The sequence below is a fragment of the Botryllus schlosseri genome, chromosome 1 (genome assembly GCF_051294905.1).
Source record: "Botryllus schlosseri isolate E-star chromosome 1, Bs_hap1, whole genome shotgun sequence".
NCBI classification, from domain to species: Eukaryota; Metazoa; Chordata; class Ascidiacea; order Stolidobranchia; family Styelidae; genus Botryllus; species Botryllus schlosseri.
The window spans coordinates 33,956,217-33,969,620 of NC_137236.1; the positions used below are offsets into that span (position 1 = coordinate 33,956,217).

General features: G+C 40.0%; 1 protein-coding gene across 4 annotated transcripts in view; it reads left to right on the plus strand.

Moving 5' to 3' along the window:
• Positions 1 to 13,404, plus strand: part of LOC145435693 (uncharacterized) — a 224,194-nt gene that overhangs the window by 159,004 nt on the left and 51,786 nt on the right. Inside the window, exon 3 of one of the 4 annotated variants that reach the window (XM_080312987.1) lies at positions 7,722 to 7,859. The exons of the other annotated variants lie outside the window; for them this stretch is intronic. Within the exon in view, the coding sequence (XP_080169113.1) occupies positions 7,722 to 7,859 (138 nt within the window). The remainder of the gene's footprint in view (positions 1 to 7,721; positions 7,860 to 13,404) is intronic. 4 annotated transcript variants of the gene reach the window in all.

Here is a 13,404-nt window from a genome sequence, read left to right on the forward strand (position 1 = left end):
ATATTAGTCACCTTATTAACTGTCATATGAAATGCATAAATACCTCAAATATGTGACCGGCGGTACTGAACATGAATAAATTGTTTCGTGAATTAGCATAAATTATAGAGTATTTTTTGAAAATTTATGCAACTTTTTCAAAATTTTTCGAGCTTTGCGCGATTTCAATTCGCCACATATCTTGATTATTGGGTACTCTTCCCCAAGAAAAAATACGCAAGATTTATAGAAATGAGCATATCAGCGTTGGCCATGACCGCACCACAACGCACCAAGACATATAAAGTTTTAGGCCATGTAACATGTGACTCCAAGAAGTGTGTCAGAACGATCGGCAGCGAGAAAGCCTTGGCCGTAAAGGACTGCTTTTATGGTGACCAAAAACTTCGAAATACCAAAAACTTCGTTATATATAGGCTACAAAATACAGATAGGTTTAATTATCCATAGCGGCGCCTAAATGACTGGCGCCGAATGTTCTTGTCTTGGCAATCTAAACTTCACAAGACAAATACCATCCCACAGGAAAGAAAATTATATGCCAATGAAGAAATACCAATCTGAAATCGTGTGATCTTTCAGTTTAGTAGGTTTGGGCAATTCTACATTTTTTGATATAGAAGACATCAGGAGGTCACAAAATAACATCATGTAAAGAAGTCATACCTTGGGGTCCGCCCGCCCGAAGATGTTTAACTTTACGGAGTCTGCAGTTTCAAAGACACCTCTCACTCAGCTCTACCGGTAAATCTGATTACGTGGGCAAAGAGGACAACCATGCGATTCCCGATCGTATTCACCGATTTTATCATGAATTATTGAAATATTCGCGCATCCCGCTGTCTCACTAAACAGTACAACTTTAATTTCATGGCAAAAGCGAACAATGTGATGCGGGGTCAGTTTACCACCCTATGGGAGCCCGGGGTCCTGACGAAGTGCTGTTACGTTCCTGCCAACCGGTATACACTCGGAGATGTTTAATTACTATATTGAGGGGGCCTATACCTCATCAAACACACCTCACTCAGCTCTACCGGTAAATCAGATTTTGTGAACAGAGACGGGATGAAAATTGATAGCAATACATGCAATTCCCGATCATATTGACCGATTCAGTCATGAAACTAAAGAAATTTCTCGCGCTTCGCGCGTTTATGCGAGAAAATCTGATTCACTCAACGGACACCCAATGCAGCAGATAAGTAGCGGTAAACAGTGTACAGTTTTGAAATCTCGCCAGGGCAATAAGACTACTCCGAAATAGCCATGATGACTGTTTGGGTCCGTTTCATAGCCCCAGTATTCGTGCGGCTCCGACCGTACTCTGAAATTCTAAATTTGGCCCTCACACCAAAAAAGTTTGCGAACCACTGGTATAGAATATCACAGTGTTGGGTAGGCCCAGAGGTGGTCAGTAACGAAGTTCTTCTACTTTTTAGAAGTACTCAAGTAGTTTTCCTCTATACCTCTGGTACTTACTCAAGCAGATCCGATTTTCACTACTTCTCCTTCTACTTCGTAATATTTAGTGATCTACATACTTACTTTTCGCTATTTTCAGTTTGTCAATTAGAAGTAGTTTAATCCTCAATACGAAAGATAGCCCGAGGAATTTCGGGGCTGTTTTCAAGAAGTACCAACATTTAATATTCATAAAAGTCAAGTGAAGCCCAGAAATTTTGTTGCGCTTTGCGCACAGTAGTTATTGAGTGACATATATGTTTTCACGAAAGTGTCAGTGAATATAATTTAGGTACCGGATTGCTTATGGTTCCGCTCACACCGCATTGTCGCCCATATCAAATATTTCATCACAGTAAATATGGCTCACCATAACGTTTGAAACTACCGTTTCGCAATCTAGAAATTACCTATCCTGTCGTTATCTAGCAGCCCATGACGTGTCCTGCTTATCTGGAAAATACGACTTTTTGGAACGTTACACCTGATTTAGCAGTTCACCTTTGAAGCTTTATGGACAAAAGACATGAAATATATTTTCCGCTTTTTAGAAGTGTTATTTGTATTTCACTTTCAATTCCGAGTATGATACTCAGAGTATAATACTTTGAGTTCTAATTGCTTTCAATTATATACAGAACATACATGTAGAAGCATAAAAGCAAGTGTAGTAATGCTTCTATTTTCCGAAAATAAAGCTACACTTAATATATATTTTACGATCCACTATATTTGTTCTTCACGTATACTAATCGCGCAAAGTGTTGAAACCGTATCCGATACAGCTTCTCCGTATTGCTCTTCGCCTAAACTTGGGGCCTTATAATATAAGTCAAGAGTGCTTGCCCGTTTCGCTATAAATAACAATCAATAACAATGTTTTTTATCATGCCAGGTTTTAGTTTTATAGAAATTGTCATGTTTAAACTGCCCATCAGGATTCGTCGTAGGCGATTTTCATTCGCCTGTATAGCAACAGCACTGATGTTATATTTATTGACCTCACCGTCAACAGGACTGAATAAGGACGCTTTACACAGAAAATGGGCTACAGGCCTTTCGTCACTTACTCCAAAATATGTCAAGGTAGGTTGAGGTCGCTGGGTGTCCGTTATGTATAGTTGTATAGGTCTTTATTTCTGTCACCTAATAGGAACGATTTCTGCGATAAAAACTGCAAATGTGATTTGTAGACAGCCGCATGGTTATATGACTTTTATGGAAAATATCATCACAGAACAGATACAGTAATATAAGTCTCATTATGTTAATAGACACTCCCTGGGTTTGATAGCGTTTAATATTTTAATCTGTATGATATGAATTCAGGAGTTACATAGCCTACAAACTTGAAAATGTGTCTCTTTTCCTACAGTACAACTGTCCTGAATTCTTGATTTGGATTTGAGAGTTAATTCAACTAATACAATTGCACTTCCTGCTATTGAGCCGATCGGGTTCGCCAGTGTATGATCAAATCCCGACACTTTTGATGGGTTGTATGAAACGATCTGCACACACTATGACTTGAGTCGAAAAAAACCCACAACAATGTGCTTCAACGCGAGATCAACGAGCTCCCCACATATGATCTTGCGATTAAACCCTTTCTTGGGATTGTTTTCCACATTTATCATCTGTTGAATTCAACCTAAAGCTCTATAAGACTTAAGGCCCTAAGGTGCAGCTGGAATCACAAAATTTTCCATTTTTTTTATTGCAGAATCATAAAGTATGAAACTAGTTCTTTTCAAAAATGTATTGCTCTTGTCTGATTTCGAATTAGAAGTATGGTAAAATACGATTTGAAATCTCCCATTTTCAGATAAAGTCGCCCCCCATACACTTTCATTCATTTAAACTCGCTCAAAATTGTCTATTAGCACTCTGCTATGCTGATTTTATACAATAGATAGAAGATCCATATGTCTAATCGATGAAGCGTGACTTTCAAAACATTCAGCTGGCCAGCAGCCGATCGCTCACCTGGGAAGAGCTGAAAGTTGTTGATAATATGAGCGATGTTTATCCTATTGTATATTTTTCAAGATTGCATTGGTAAATTGTTGATAGCTATTAACTAATCGCTTATTTGACGATTAGGACAAAGACATACACTACGAAGTCATTTGGCATAGGAAAAGATAAGACCATGGTAGAAAAGAACCAGTGGTTGTCTGAACTGAACAATCGAAGAAATCTTTTGAAAAAGATTGGAGCTTTCACCGCCTTCGGATTCGGCGGAATCATTTTTCCTCGCAATTTCTACAGTTTTGATGCAGTTTTTCTAACAATTGTGAATTGCCTGACTGTGGCTGATCCGGCAAAGGATATTGGAACTGCACAGGCTATATGTATAGGGGTTATGCAACTCAAATTAGTGTCGGAGTGTATGATGAAATTGATGCTCAAAATTGCATGTTTGAAAAATCTCGGGGGGGGGGGGCATATGGGTGTATTATCTTGACTCATACCAACTGAAATGGGTATTTTGACAATGTCGAAGTATTCTTGATATGTTGTTTCATTTTCACAACATCTAACTGATGTCCAATTCAAGGTTTGCAATTTTTTTAAGTCTGGTATAGCAGTTTTAAGTAAAAAATCATCAAATAACTCATACTCTATACGACTTATTTTACATTTAGGCACATTAAATTGTCTTCAAATTTGGCTATGTACTGTTTAAAGCAGAGGTCTCAAACTCAAATGTGCTCGCGGGCCAGTTTTCCAGTTTTGACGACGCCGCGGGCCGCAGCATTTTTGGGTTATTCTATGTCTTTCCAAGTAGGCCTTATTTGGCGGTAATGAATTTTCCTATTGAAAGTGAGCCGATCCAACAGACTGACACTGAACACACATCGTCAAAATATGATTTACTCTAATATCAATTTAGGCCTGGCACGAATAGAATCATCACATTTATAACTATTTGAATATAATTGTTGTGGTACTAGATATATATTAATTAAAAGATATACACACCATATGGCGGACAAATGTCTGATACCATCATAAAAGCTATCGGGTTATTATTTTCAGCTACTATAAATATTTTGAATTTAACAGATTGATAATAGAAACTGATCTGATATCAAAACAATAGTTGAGCATTGTAATTCCAATCCATGATTTGGGTATACTTCTGATAAATAGGCTATTAATCTCATGGCCATATATCTTCAAATATAGGAGCAGAAAAATATAAATATAATATAAATATATTAATGAATGTGTCCCAGTGATTGAAATGTCGGAACGCCGAACGGCCCATTGCTGTTACATCGTTGGAGCGTCCCACCACGGTAGCTACCAAAGATGTAACTAACAGATTGCCTATGGTTGCCATACCAACTTGCTTAGTTAGCGAAATACCAAGCTGCGACTTTCTGATCTATTATTCCCCTGATACGCGAAGTTTGTTGTGTCCATGGTTCTAACAAATTCACGGCATTCCAAGTCACTCCAAGTCCACTCGAGTCATTTTCATTTTGCCATCGAGTTAGCCCGAGTCTGAGTAATGTAGTAAAGTTCGCGTCTAAGTCCAACTCACAAATTTCAGTCACGAATCGTCTAAGGGTCGCGATTTGTCATCACGAATTGGAAATGTGGCGAATTAGTGAAACTTCCACTGCATGGTAGCGTTTGCAATTGATGTGATAGTGAAGTTTGATGAATAGTTAGAGGCTTTCGGAGCAATCTAAGAGGGAATTTTCACTTTATAACCTGGAAAGATATATGTGACACTTATATATTGTCAAATTAATAAAAATCTAAAATGTCGTCGCGGGCCGCACGAAATGCTCTGGCGGGCCGCGTGTTTGAGACCTCTGGTTTAAAGCATGCCTGCGCCATTTAGAAGCAACAAATTTCCAATACCTGCTTTAATTTTTCACCAAAATATTTTTCAATTTTCAAAGTTGATTTTCTCCCATTTCTAGTTTTTGGTAATGATGTCACGGGGACAGGACATTTTGAAGACCTTCAATCCTGATCAAACTTGGCTCAGTACAAGCAGTAAGACTGTCCTACCTGCTGAACTTATTGTTTTTGCTATAGGAGTTTTAGTGTACTTACCATGCTACTTATGATCTGAATTTTATGAAAAAAAATCGAAAATTCGACACCGTACTGGTACCAAACAAATATTTTGGTAATTGTTCCGAAAATTCGTTAGTTTCAAGCAGTTCAGCAGGTGCTTAGAGGCCTCAAGACACTTTATGAAGCATTGGTTAGAATATTTCAGCATCCATCGATGAGACAGGCGTTTCCTCGTGCTAACCCTCCGATTCACCAATCTCCCCCCCCCCCCAATTTGGGCCCAAGGAATTATTCTAAAATGCTGAAATTTATACAGTATATGAAGTTCGGTATGAATAGCTTACACACCAATTTTTGAGAATCTAGGATTGACTGTTTATAAAATATCGCAATTTGAAAATTTTGCGAGTCTAGCTGCACCTTAGGGCCTTAAGGCCGATCTCTATTCAAACCATAGTTAAAACCGTTACAACCCAAGTTGAATCTCAGTTTGATCCCAACTATGAGTTCAAAATTTGTTGTTTCATGCAGAACTTTAACTCTTCATTGTTAAGGCAGAACGACGATATCATCAGGCAGCATGCTCCCGAGACTCCTGTTGAGAAAGATGATCTAGTGTACGTTAACGCAAAAGAATTCAATGATTTACGAGAAGCATGGCGAGCGCACGAGTTGACACCGCGTGACGTCGACTTGGGCAAATTTCGGATAAAGGGCTGGTTTGGCAACGTGCAGACTGCGCATCTGTATTTGAGGCACAAAGCGGACGCGTTTATCAAGAAACACGCGAATCCTTGGCCAAAAAGTCGGAAAAAGCCGACTCTGATACCGTACAAGGTAATCTCTCCGATTTTGTAGTTTGTCACATGCAGTCGGAGCAGGGAGAAGGACAGGCTGATCGGAGTGAGGGTCGGTTTCTGGCAAATGATCCGACCTCGACTACTTCAAAATCAAACCAAGTGTTCTTGAACGTTACTAAAACTTGCTGCTGCACTTTTACAAGGTCCTCTCCGACTCGAGTCACGATTTTCTGATGACTCGACTTGACTCGAGTCCTTTTCTCAAAATACGGAAATGTCGACTCGAGTCAATCTGCGTATTGACTCGACTTTGACTCGAGTCATTGCGCGTGACTTGAACCAAGTCATATGACTCGAGTCACAGACTTCAATAACCCACATTTGATTGTAATTTCGAAGAATAGTAAAGTAACCACCCTATTCGGATTTCGTCTATTGGTGCTAGTACTTGCAAATGCGACCAGAAACTGCTAAAAGTGAGGAAAATCAGTATATTATAAATGCGAACCATTCAATATCACCAAACAGAGTTATAAAAAGTGAGTTTAACATGATTTTAACTGGAAACTGAGCAGTCAACATATTGACTTGGACTCGGACTCGACTCGCAATACCATGACTCGGACTCGACTCGCAATACCATGACTCGGACTCGACCCTCTGCTCGATGACTTGGACTCGGACTTGACTCGGTGAGGAGTTGAAAATGACTGGACTTGACGCGAGTCAAAACTATAAAAATGAGATTGACTTGTGACTCGTAACCTTGTGACGTGGTTACAACCCAAGTATCGGCTTGTTCGGGGGCCGCAATTTAGTTCTACGAGCACAATTTTTTTAATTCAGAAAATTAGGTTGATTCATTTGATTATAACAATCAAACTAAATAAAAGTATAACTTTCTTAGTAGATTTATAGGAATGTTGGAGTCGAAGTTACAATTCTGTGAATAAAATATCAAGAGTCGGTGCATTTGAATATTCCGTAATCGGAATCTTATTTGGTTTTGGGGCTACAGCGAACCATCTCGTTAACTACATCTCGTTAACTACTGGTATGAAATATCTAGCTGCGATGGACTTCATGTTCATGAATGAGCTTTGGTAATATTACTATTATTTTGTACCAGTTTTGGGATGACTCGACTCACCTTGTTCGTATGACTTGACTTGACTCGAGTCACTTTGCAGAAAATGACTTGACTTGGCTTGATTCGACGCTTCAAAAATGTGGATTGCTCGTGCATCAGGGTAAAATTTTTCAAGTGAATTTTGTGTTGCATGAATTTCAGCAAATATCACATCCATATTAAACGAGCGCTTAAACGAGCGACCCAGATTTAGCCCGTTCGCGACCTATCTTTGGGTCGCGACCGATACTTTAAGAACCCCTATGTATAACGTCCTAAAATTGCAGAGACCTCCCGCCCAGACGAGTCAGATCAAATCTCTCATCCGCGACATTGATATGAAGCTTAAGCCGGAAGAGATTGAGACAAATCTAATGGAAGAGAATATGAGGAGATATAAGCTTGGGGATGAAGACATCATGAAGGTTAGTCGTTGTTGATTCTGACTGGTTTCACATGATTTATCTCTTTACACATATAGTGTGCAATATCAAATACAAATCGCCATTGACGAGTGTCATAATGCTGAGGATTTCAGAATTGCGAGTTATGATTAGTTATTACCCATTAGTTTGAGTCACTTTTGGTATGGATTCGAAGTCATATGACTCATGATATGTTTCAAGTCAAATATTGTTATAGCCTATCTCGGGAGCGAAATATTTACTCGAACCTACTCAGAGTCGCGATCCGATCATACTGACTTGAGCTCGAGACTGAACACTGAACATTATAAATTTGACTGCGACTCCCCAGACTCGACTTTAGCTACTACGACGACAACAATTTTGTAAGCTGACCTCAATTGGTGGATTGAAAATGACTCGACACAAGAAAGCCGAAGTGAAGACCTTTTTCAAGACCACAAATTACCGATCAAAGTGGTGACCATTTTTTAGTCGTTACGCACTTTTGTCCGAAGGACCGCGCACGGACTTGATGATTGCACGTTAGGGTTGTTCAGATTTGAAAAATTGTCAGGAAACTTCGATGTTTGTGATCCAAATGATGGTTTAGTACATAAAAACACTTTTATGAGGAAATTGTGTCGTTTCCATCGTGATCTTCTGTCCCCGAAAAGCCCCCAAATATCCACGGGGCAATTCTCCTTACTACTTGATCTGTAGCGCTGACCATGTCACCGGTTTATACATTTTGTGACGTTATCAGTTCAACACGGCCATGTAGAGATGATATATTGAAATAAAATAGATATGTTTTCAAAATTGTACCTAAATGCGGTCCTACAAAGGCCACATGCATCTCCGTTTTTCTCGGCACATCCTGTCTGTCATGTTCATGGGAATCGTGTGGTTGCGCGGTGTACATGGGTTGTTTTGGATCGTACGTTGTAGAAGCGCCGTCGGGTGGCAAGTCGAGAACAAATGCAGATGTTTCCAGCTAGTTTTCAGACAGAAGATATTAGTCATGGTAGGTAATGTCATGAATAATTTTCTGATCATAAAATCGTCTGTAAAATACTGAGTTATCATATTTTATGGTAGACTGCAATGCTGTTAGAGAATAATGACATGAACAATTCATCAAACACAGTGTTCTGCGTTTGCCTTTTAGGTATTCTCGTCATATTCCATACTTTGACAACCTCTTCAACAGTCAGAAGAGCACAGTCCTGCGTTGTGGTAGACTTGGGGCAATTTTCTCTCAGATATAGCAAATACTGTAGAACCTGATCTAGAGTCGGCAACTCGGAGTGATTAATACACTCAAATGAATATCCGACCGAATAGTGAGGAGACCAAATAGAGAGCACACTTAAATCTTGTTCATTGTGGGTCCGGCAAAACCCTGCTCCGCTTTGTTTTGGGCATTCTTTTTCAACTAAATTGCAGTCTACCATAAAATAAGATAACTCGGTATTTTACGGATGATTCAAAGTTCAGAAAAGTATTACGGATATTACATACCTTTATGCAATATCTCCTGGCTAAAAACTAGAAGGAAAGAAGCAGGAAATGTCCGCATTTGTCCTCGATTTGCAACCCAACGGCACTTCTTCAACGCACGATCTAAAACAAGCCGATGTCAACAGTGCAACCAATACATGATTCCCATGAACATGATAAACTGGTTATGCAGAGGAAAACTGAGATGCACGTGACCTTTTTATGACTGCATCCAAGTACAATTTTGAACACTAAACTATTTTATTGCCATATCTCATCTCTATACGGTCGTTTTCATCTGATAACGCCACACAAGCTATAAACCGGTGACATGGTCAACACTACGGCTCCAGTAGTAAGGAGAATTGCCCCGTGGATCTTTGGTTTTTTTTCGGGGATAAAAGGTCACGGTGAAAATGACCAAAATTGCTCGTAAACGTGTTTTTATGTACTAAGCCGGGGCCTACGATAACTAAGTTATCGTAGGCTCCGACTAAACCATCATTTGGATCACAAGCATCGAAGTTTCCTGACAATTTTTCAAATCTTAGCAACCCTAGTGCGCGCAAACTCGTGAAAAATTAGAGGGAACATTAGTCACAACTATAAAATGTGAGGTGACGAGATAGCGTAGTTGTTTATTACGCAGCTACACGAACAATGGATTGTGGGTTCGAGTCCGACCAGGATCCACTACAGAATTCCTACCGCAGTGTTGGAGGTTTATCTGGGCTCCACATCATCATCTCATCCGGGTAAGCGGTGTCTTATAAAAAGCCTAGATGTTGGCCGTGTCACAAGTCGGCAGCTACGAAACAAAAATGAGAAGATTTGCCTGGTGTAAATGACCATAGTAGTCGACAAACACAATGAATACCTCAAGCAAACGAACAAAAGAAGATACGCGTCTTGATCTCTGCACTCAGTGTTGGGAACGTTCGAGCGGGAAGTCAAATCGAGTCATTGTATATTTTGACTCGAGTCTAATCAAGTCACTCGATATTGGAAGGAGCGCCGCAACACGTTTTCGTTCATGGAGAACTTATCAAGAAAGGCTTTGATCTTCGGTGATTTCAATGCGCACCACTGGGTGTGGAGTGGGGACGTAACAGACGAGGTACATACCTATACGATGCATTAGATAAATATACGATCGTCTCTCTCAATCTCCATTCACCGACTCATATGAATACAGCGTGCAATGCTGTACGCAGATGGTCGCTTCTTGACCTGTCATTAGCATCAGCGGATATCGCAAACAAATGCTCGACGCACGTAACTACCGATATTCTGGATAGTGATCACCTTATAGTGCTTACCACGTATATGTGCAGAACCCAGAGAGCGAAAATAAAGCCACCCAGCTGGCCACTCGGTAAAGCAGATTGGGAAACATTCAGAAATAATGTAGGTACCAATAGTCATTCAGAATCGAATGCTAGTATTGATGCCGTTGTAAATGAATTCACGGAAAGCATTCTCCATGCTGCTAGTATATCAATTCCTATGACTCGCAACCATCGGAAATCTCCGAATCCTTGGTGGAATGAAGAGTGCTCAAGGGCTGTAAGAAAGTAGAAAGCAGCATTTATGAAAATGAAAAGAACATTTAACCAGCATGACATTCTTCAATTCAAAAGGGAACGTGCTCGATGTAAAAGGGTAATATTGACGTCAAAGCGAGATTCTTGGAGGGCTTTCTGTGGAACCCTTGAAGCACGCGCTAATCTACAAAAGGTATGGAAAGTAGTTCATTCAATTTCCAATATACATAATCACCGTGGGGTACCTTCATTGAAAGTAAATGATAATTTAACTACAGCCGACCATGAAATCGCTAATGAGATTGCTTCAACGTTCAAAGATATAAGCAGTGATTCGAATTTCCCGTCGAACTTTATTGCAACGAGACAAAGTCTTCTTTTGACTTATTGTGACAGTGGCCCCGGTAATGATCAACTTAATATCGCCTTTTCATTGACGGAACTTGCCATGGCTTTAAGAACCAAGAAAAATACGTCACCTGGGGGCGACCAATTATGCTATGCTATGTTCAAAAATCTTCCGCACCAAGGTTTACTGAGATTGCTTGAGATAACAAATTACTCTTGGTCAACGGGTACTATTCCGAAACATTGGAGTCATGCTGTGATAATCCCTATCTTGAAGCCGCGTAAAGATCTTACCTCTGCCAACTCTTATCGTCCTATTTCCCTGACCAGCCATATGTGCGAAGTAATGGAAACTATGGCGGCGAATAGACGTTCATGGTACTTGGAAAAAAATGGATTACTACATACATCACAGTCCGGGTTTAGGAGAGGGAGACGAGCCCTCGATCACGTTCTTCGATTGCATAACACAGTTTATCGAGCAATTAACAATGGACGGGTTGTAGTAGCGGTTTTCCTTGACATTAAGCGGGCTTATGACATGGTATGGCGTGATGGATTAATTTTGAAACTGAAACGACTCGGAATTTGTGGAGAAATGTTAAATTGGAAAAAATGCTTTTTATCAAACCGAACATTTCAAGTAAGGATTGGATGCACTCTCTCAGGAATCCATGAATTGGAAAATGGTATCCCACAAGGAAGTGTACTATTACCTTTATTTTTTGCAATTATGATTAATTACCTTCCTCAAGTTATATGTTCCCAGCTTGGACTATATGCCGACGACTGTGCAATCTGACAATCTGGGCTCAATATTATTGAGCCGAAGCAGAGTATTCAATCTAGCCTAACTGCGATCTCCAACTGGTGTACTAAATGGGGTTTTGTTTTATCGAAGGAGAAGACGGTCGCCATGCCCTTTACAAGAAGGCGTTAAGTCACGATCCCTGAATTACGCATTGATAATCAATTTTGTGGACAACTTCAAGTATCAGGGAATTATTTTTGACAAGAAACTGAACTACAAGGGGCACATCGACTACGTAGCGATGAAATGTGCGGGCCGCATAAATTTACTCAGAATGCTTTCAGGTACCACATGGGGAGCATCCAATAATCTTCTAGCTGTGCTCTACAGGACTCTCATCAGGTCAGTAATCGAATACGGTATGGAAGCATACTTCTTCGCTCCGAAGACATATCTGAAGAAAGTCGAGACTATTCGCAATCAAGCTTTACGTATATGTTGCGGAGCGATGGTCAGTACACCAATTTCTGTAATTGAAATTGAATGCAATGATATGCCTCTATCCCTACGGCACTTGTATCTGTGTTTAGAATATAGATATTGTCTCAGCACCCAACAAACTCACCCAACTAGTTCGATATTGGAAGAATCATGGGAAGATATATACAGCTTAATAAATGAGAGATTTTCAACCTTTCGATCCTTAACCAGTGGTGCGGACCTTCGCGATTTGCACGTAACTGGGCAAGTCGTATTAAAAAACCCTCCGTGGATTGCTCAAGAACCTGATGTAGACTCATCATTAACAAAATCATTTGGCAGAAATTCCCCTGCAGAAATTATTCAGGTGGTATTCCGGGACCATATTTTCTCGAACTACAGTGATCATACACTTGTATATACGGATGGTTCAAAGACATTGTCAGGATGTGGGTATGCCGTATACATTCCTCGGTTGAATGTAAAATTGTCTGCGACGCTCCCTAAATGTTTTTCAATATTTTATGTAGAGCTGCATGCCATCAAAGATGCATTATCGTGGGTTGAAAGGAACACGCAGAGTAAAATTGCTATAGTAAGTGACAGTTTGAGTGCCCTAACCGCTATCGCCAATCATGGATCGGTCAATGACTACGTTGTGAACGATATATTAGAAGATATTGCAGAACTTCAAAATAACACTAAATCAATCACGTTCATCTGGATACCTGGGCATGCTGGTATTCGTGGTAACGAAATCGCCGATCAAATAGCCAAAGACGCTGCGTCAAGAAGGGATGAAGGGAACAATCACTTATTACCTCTGCGTGGTGCACTGTCCGTCTTAAGACACCATTGTAGATTTGAATGGGATCAGATATACAAAAGCACTGAGATCGGAAGAGCGTATAAGTATCTGCGACCATCAATTACCGACGAT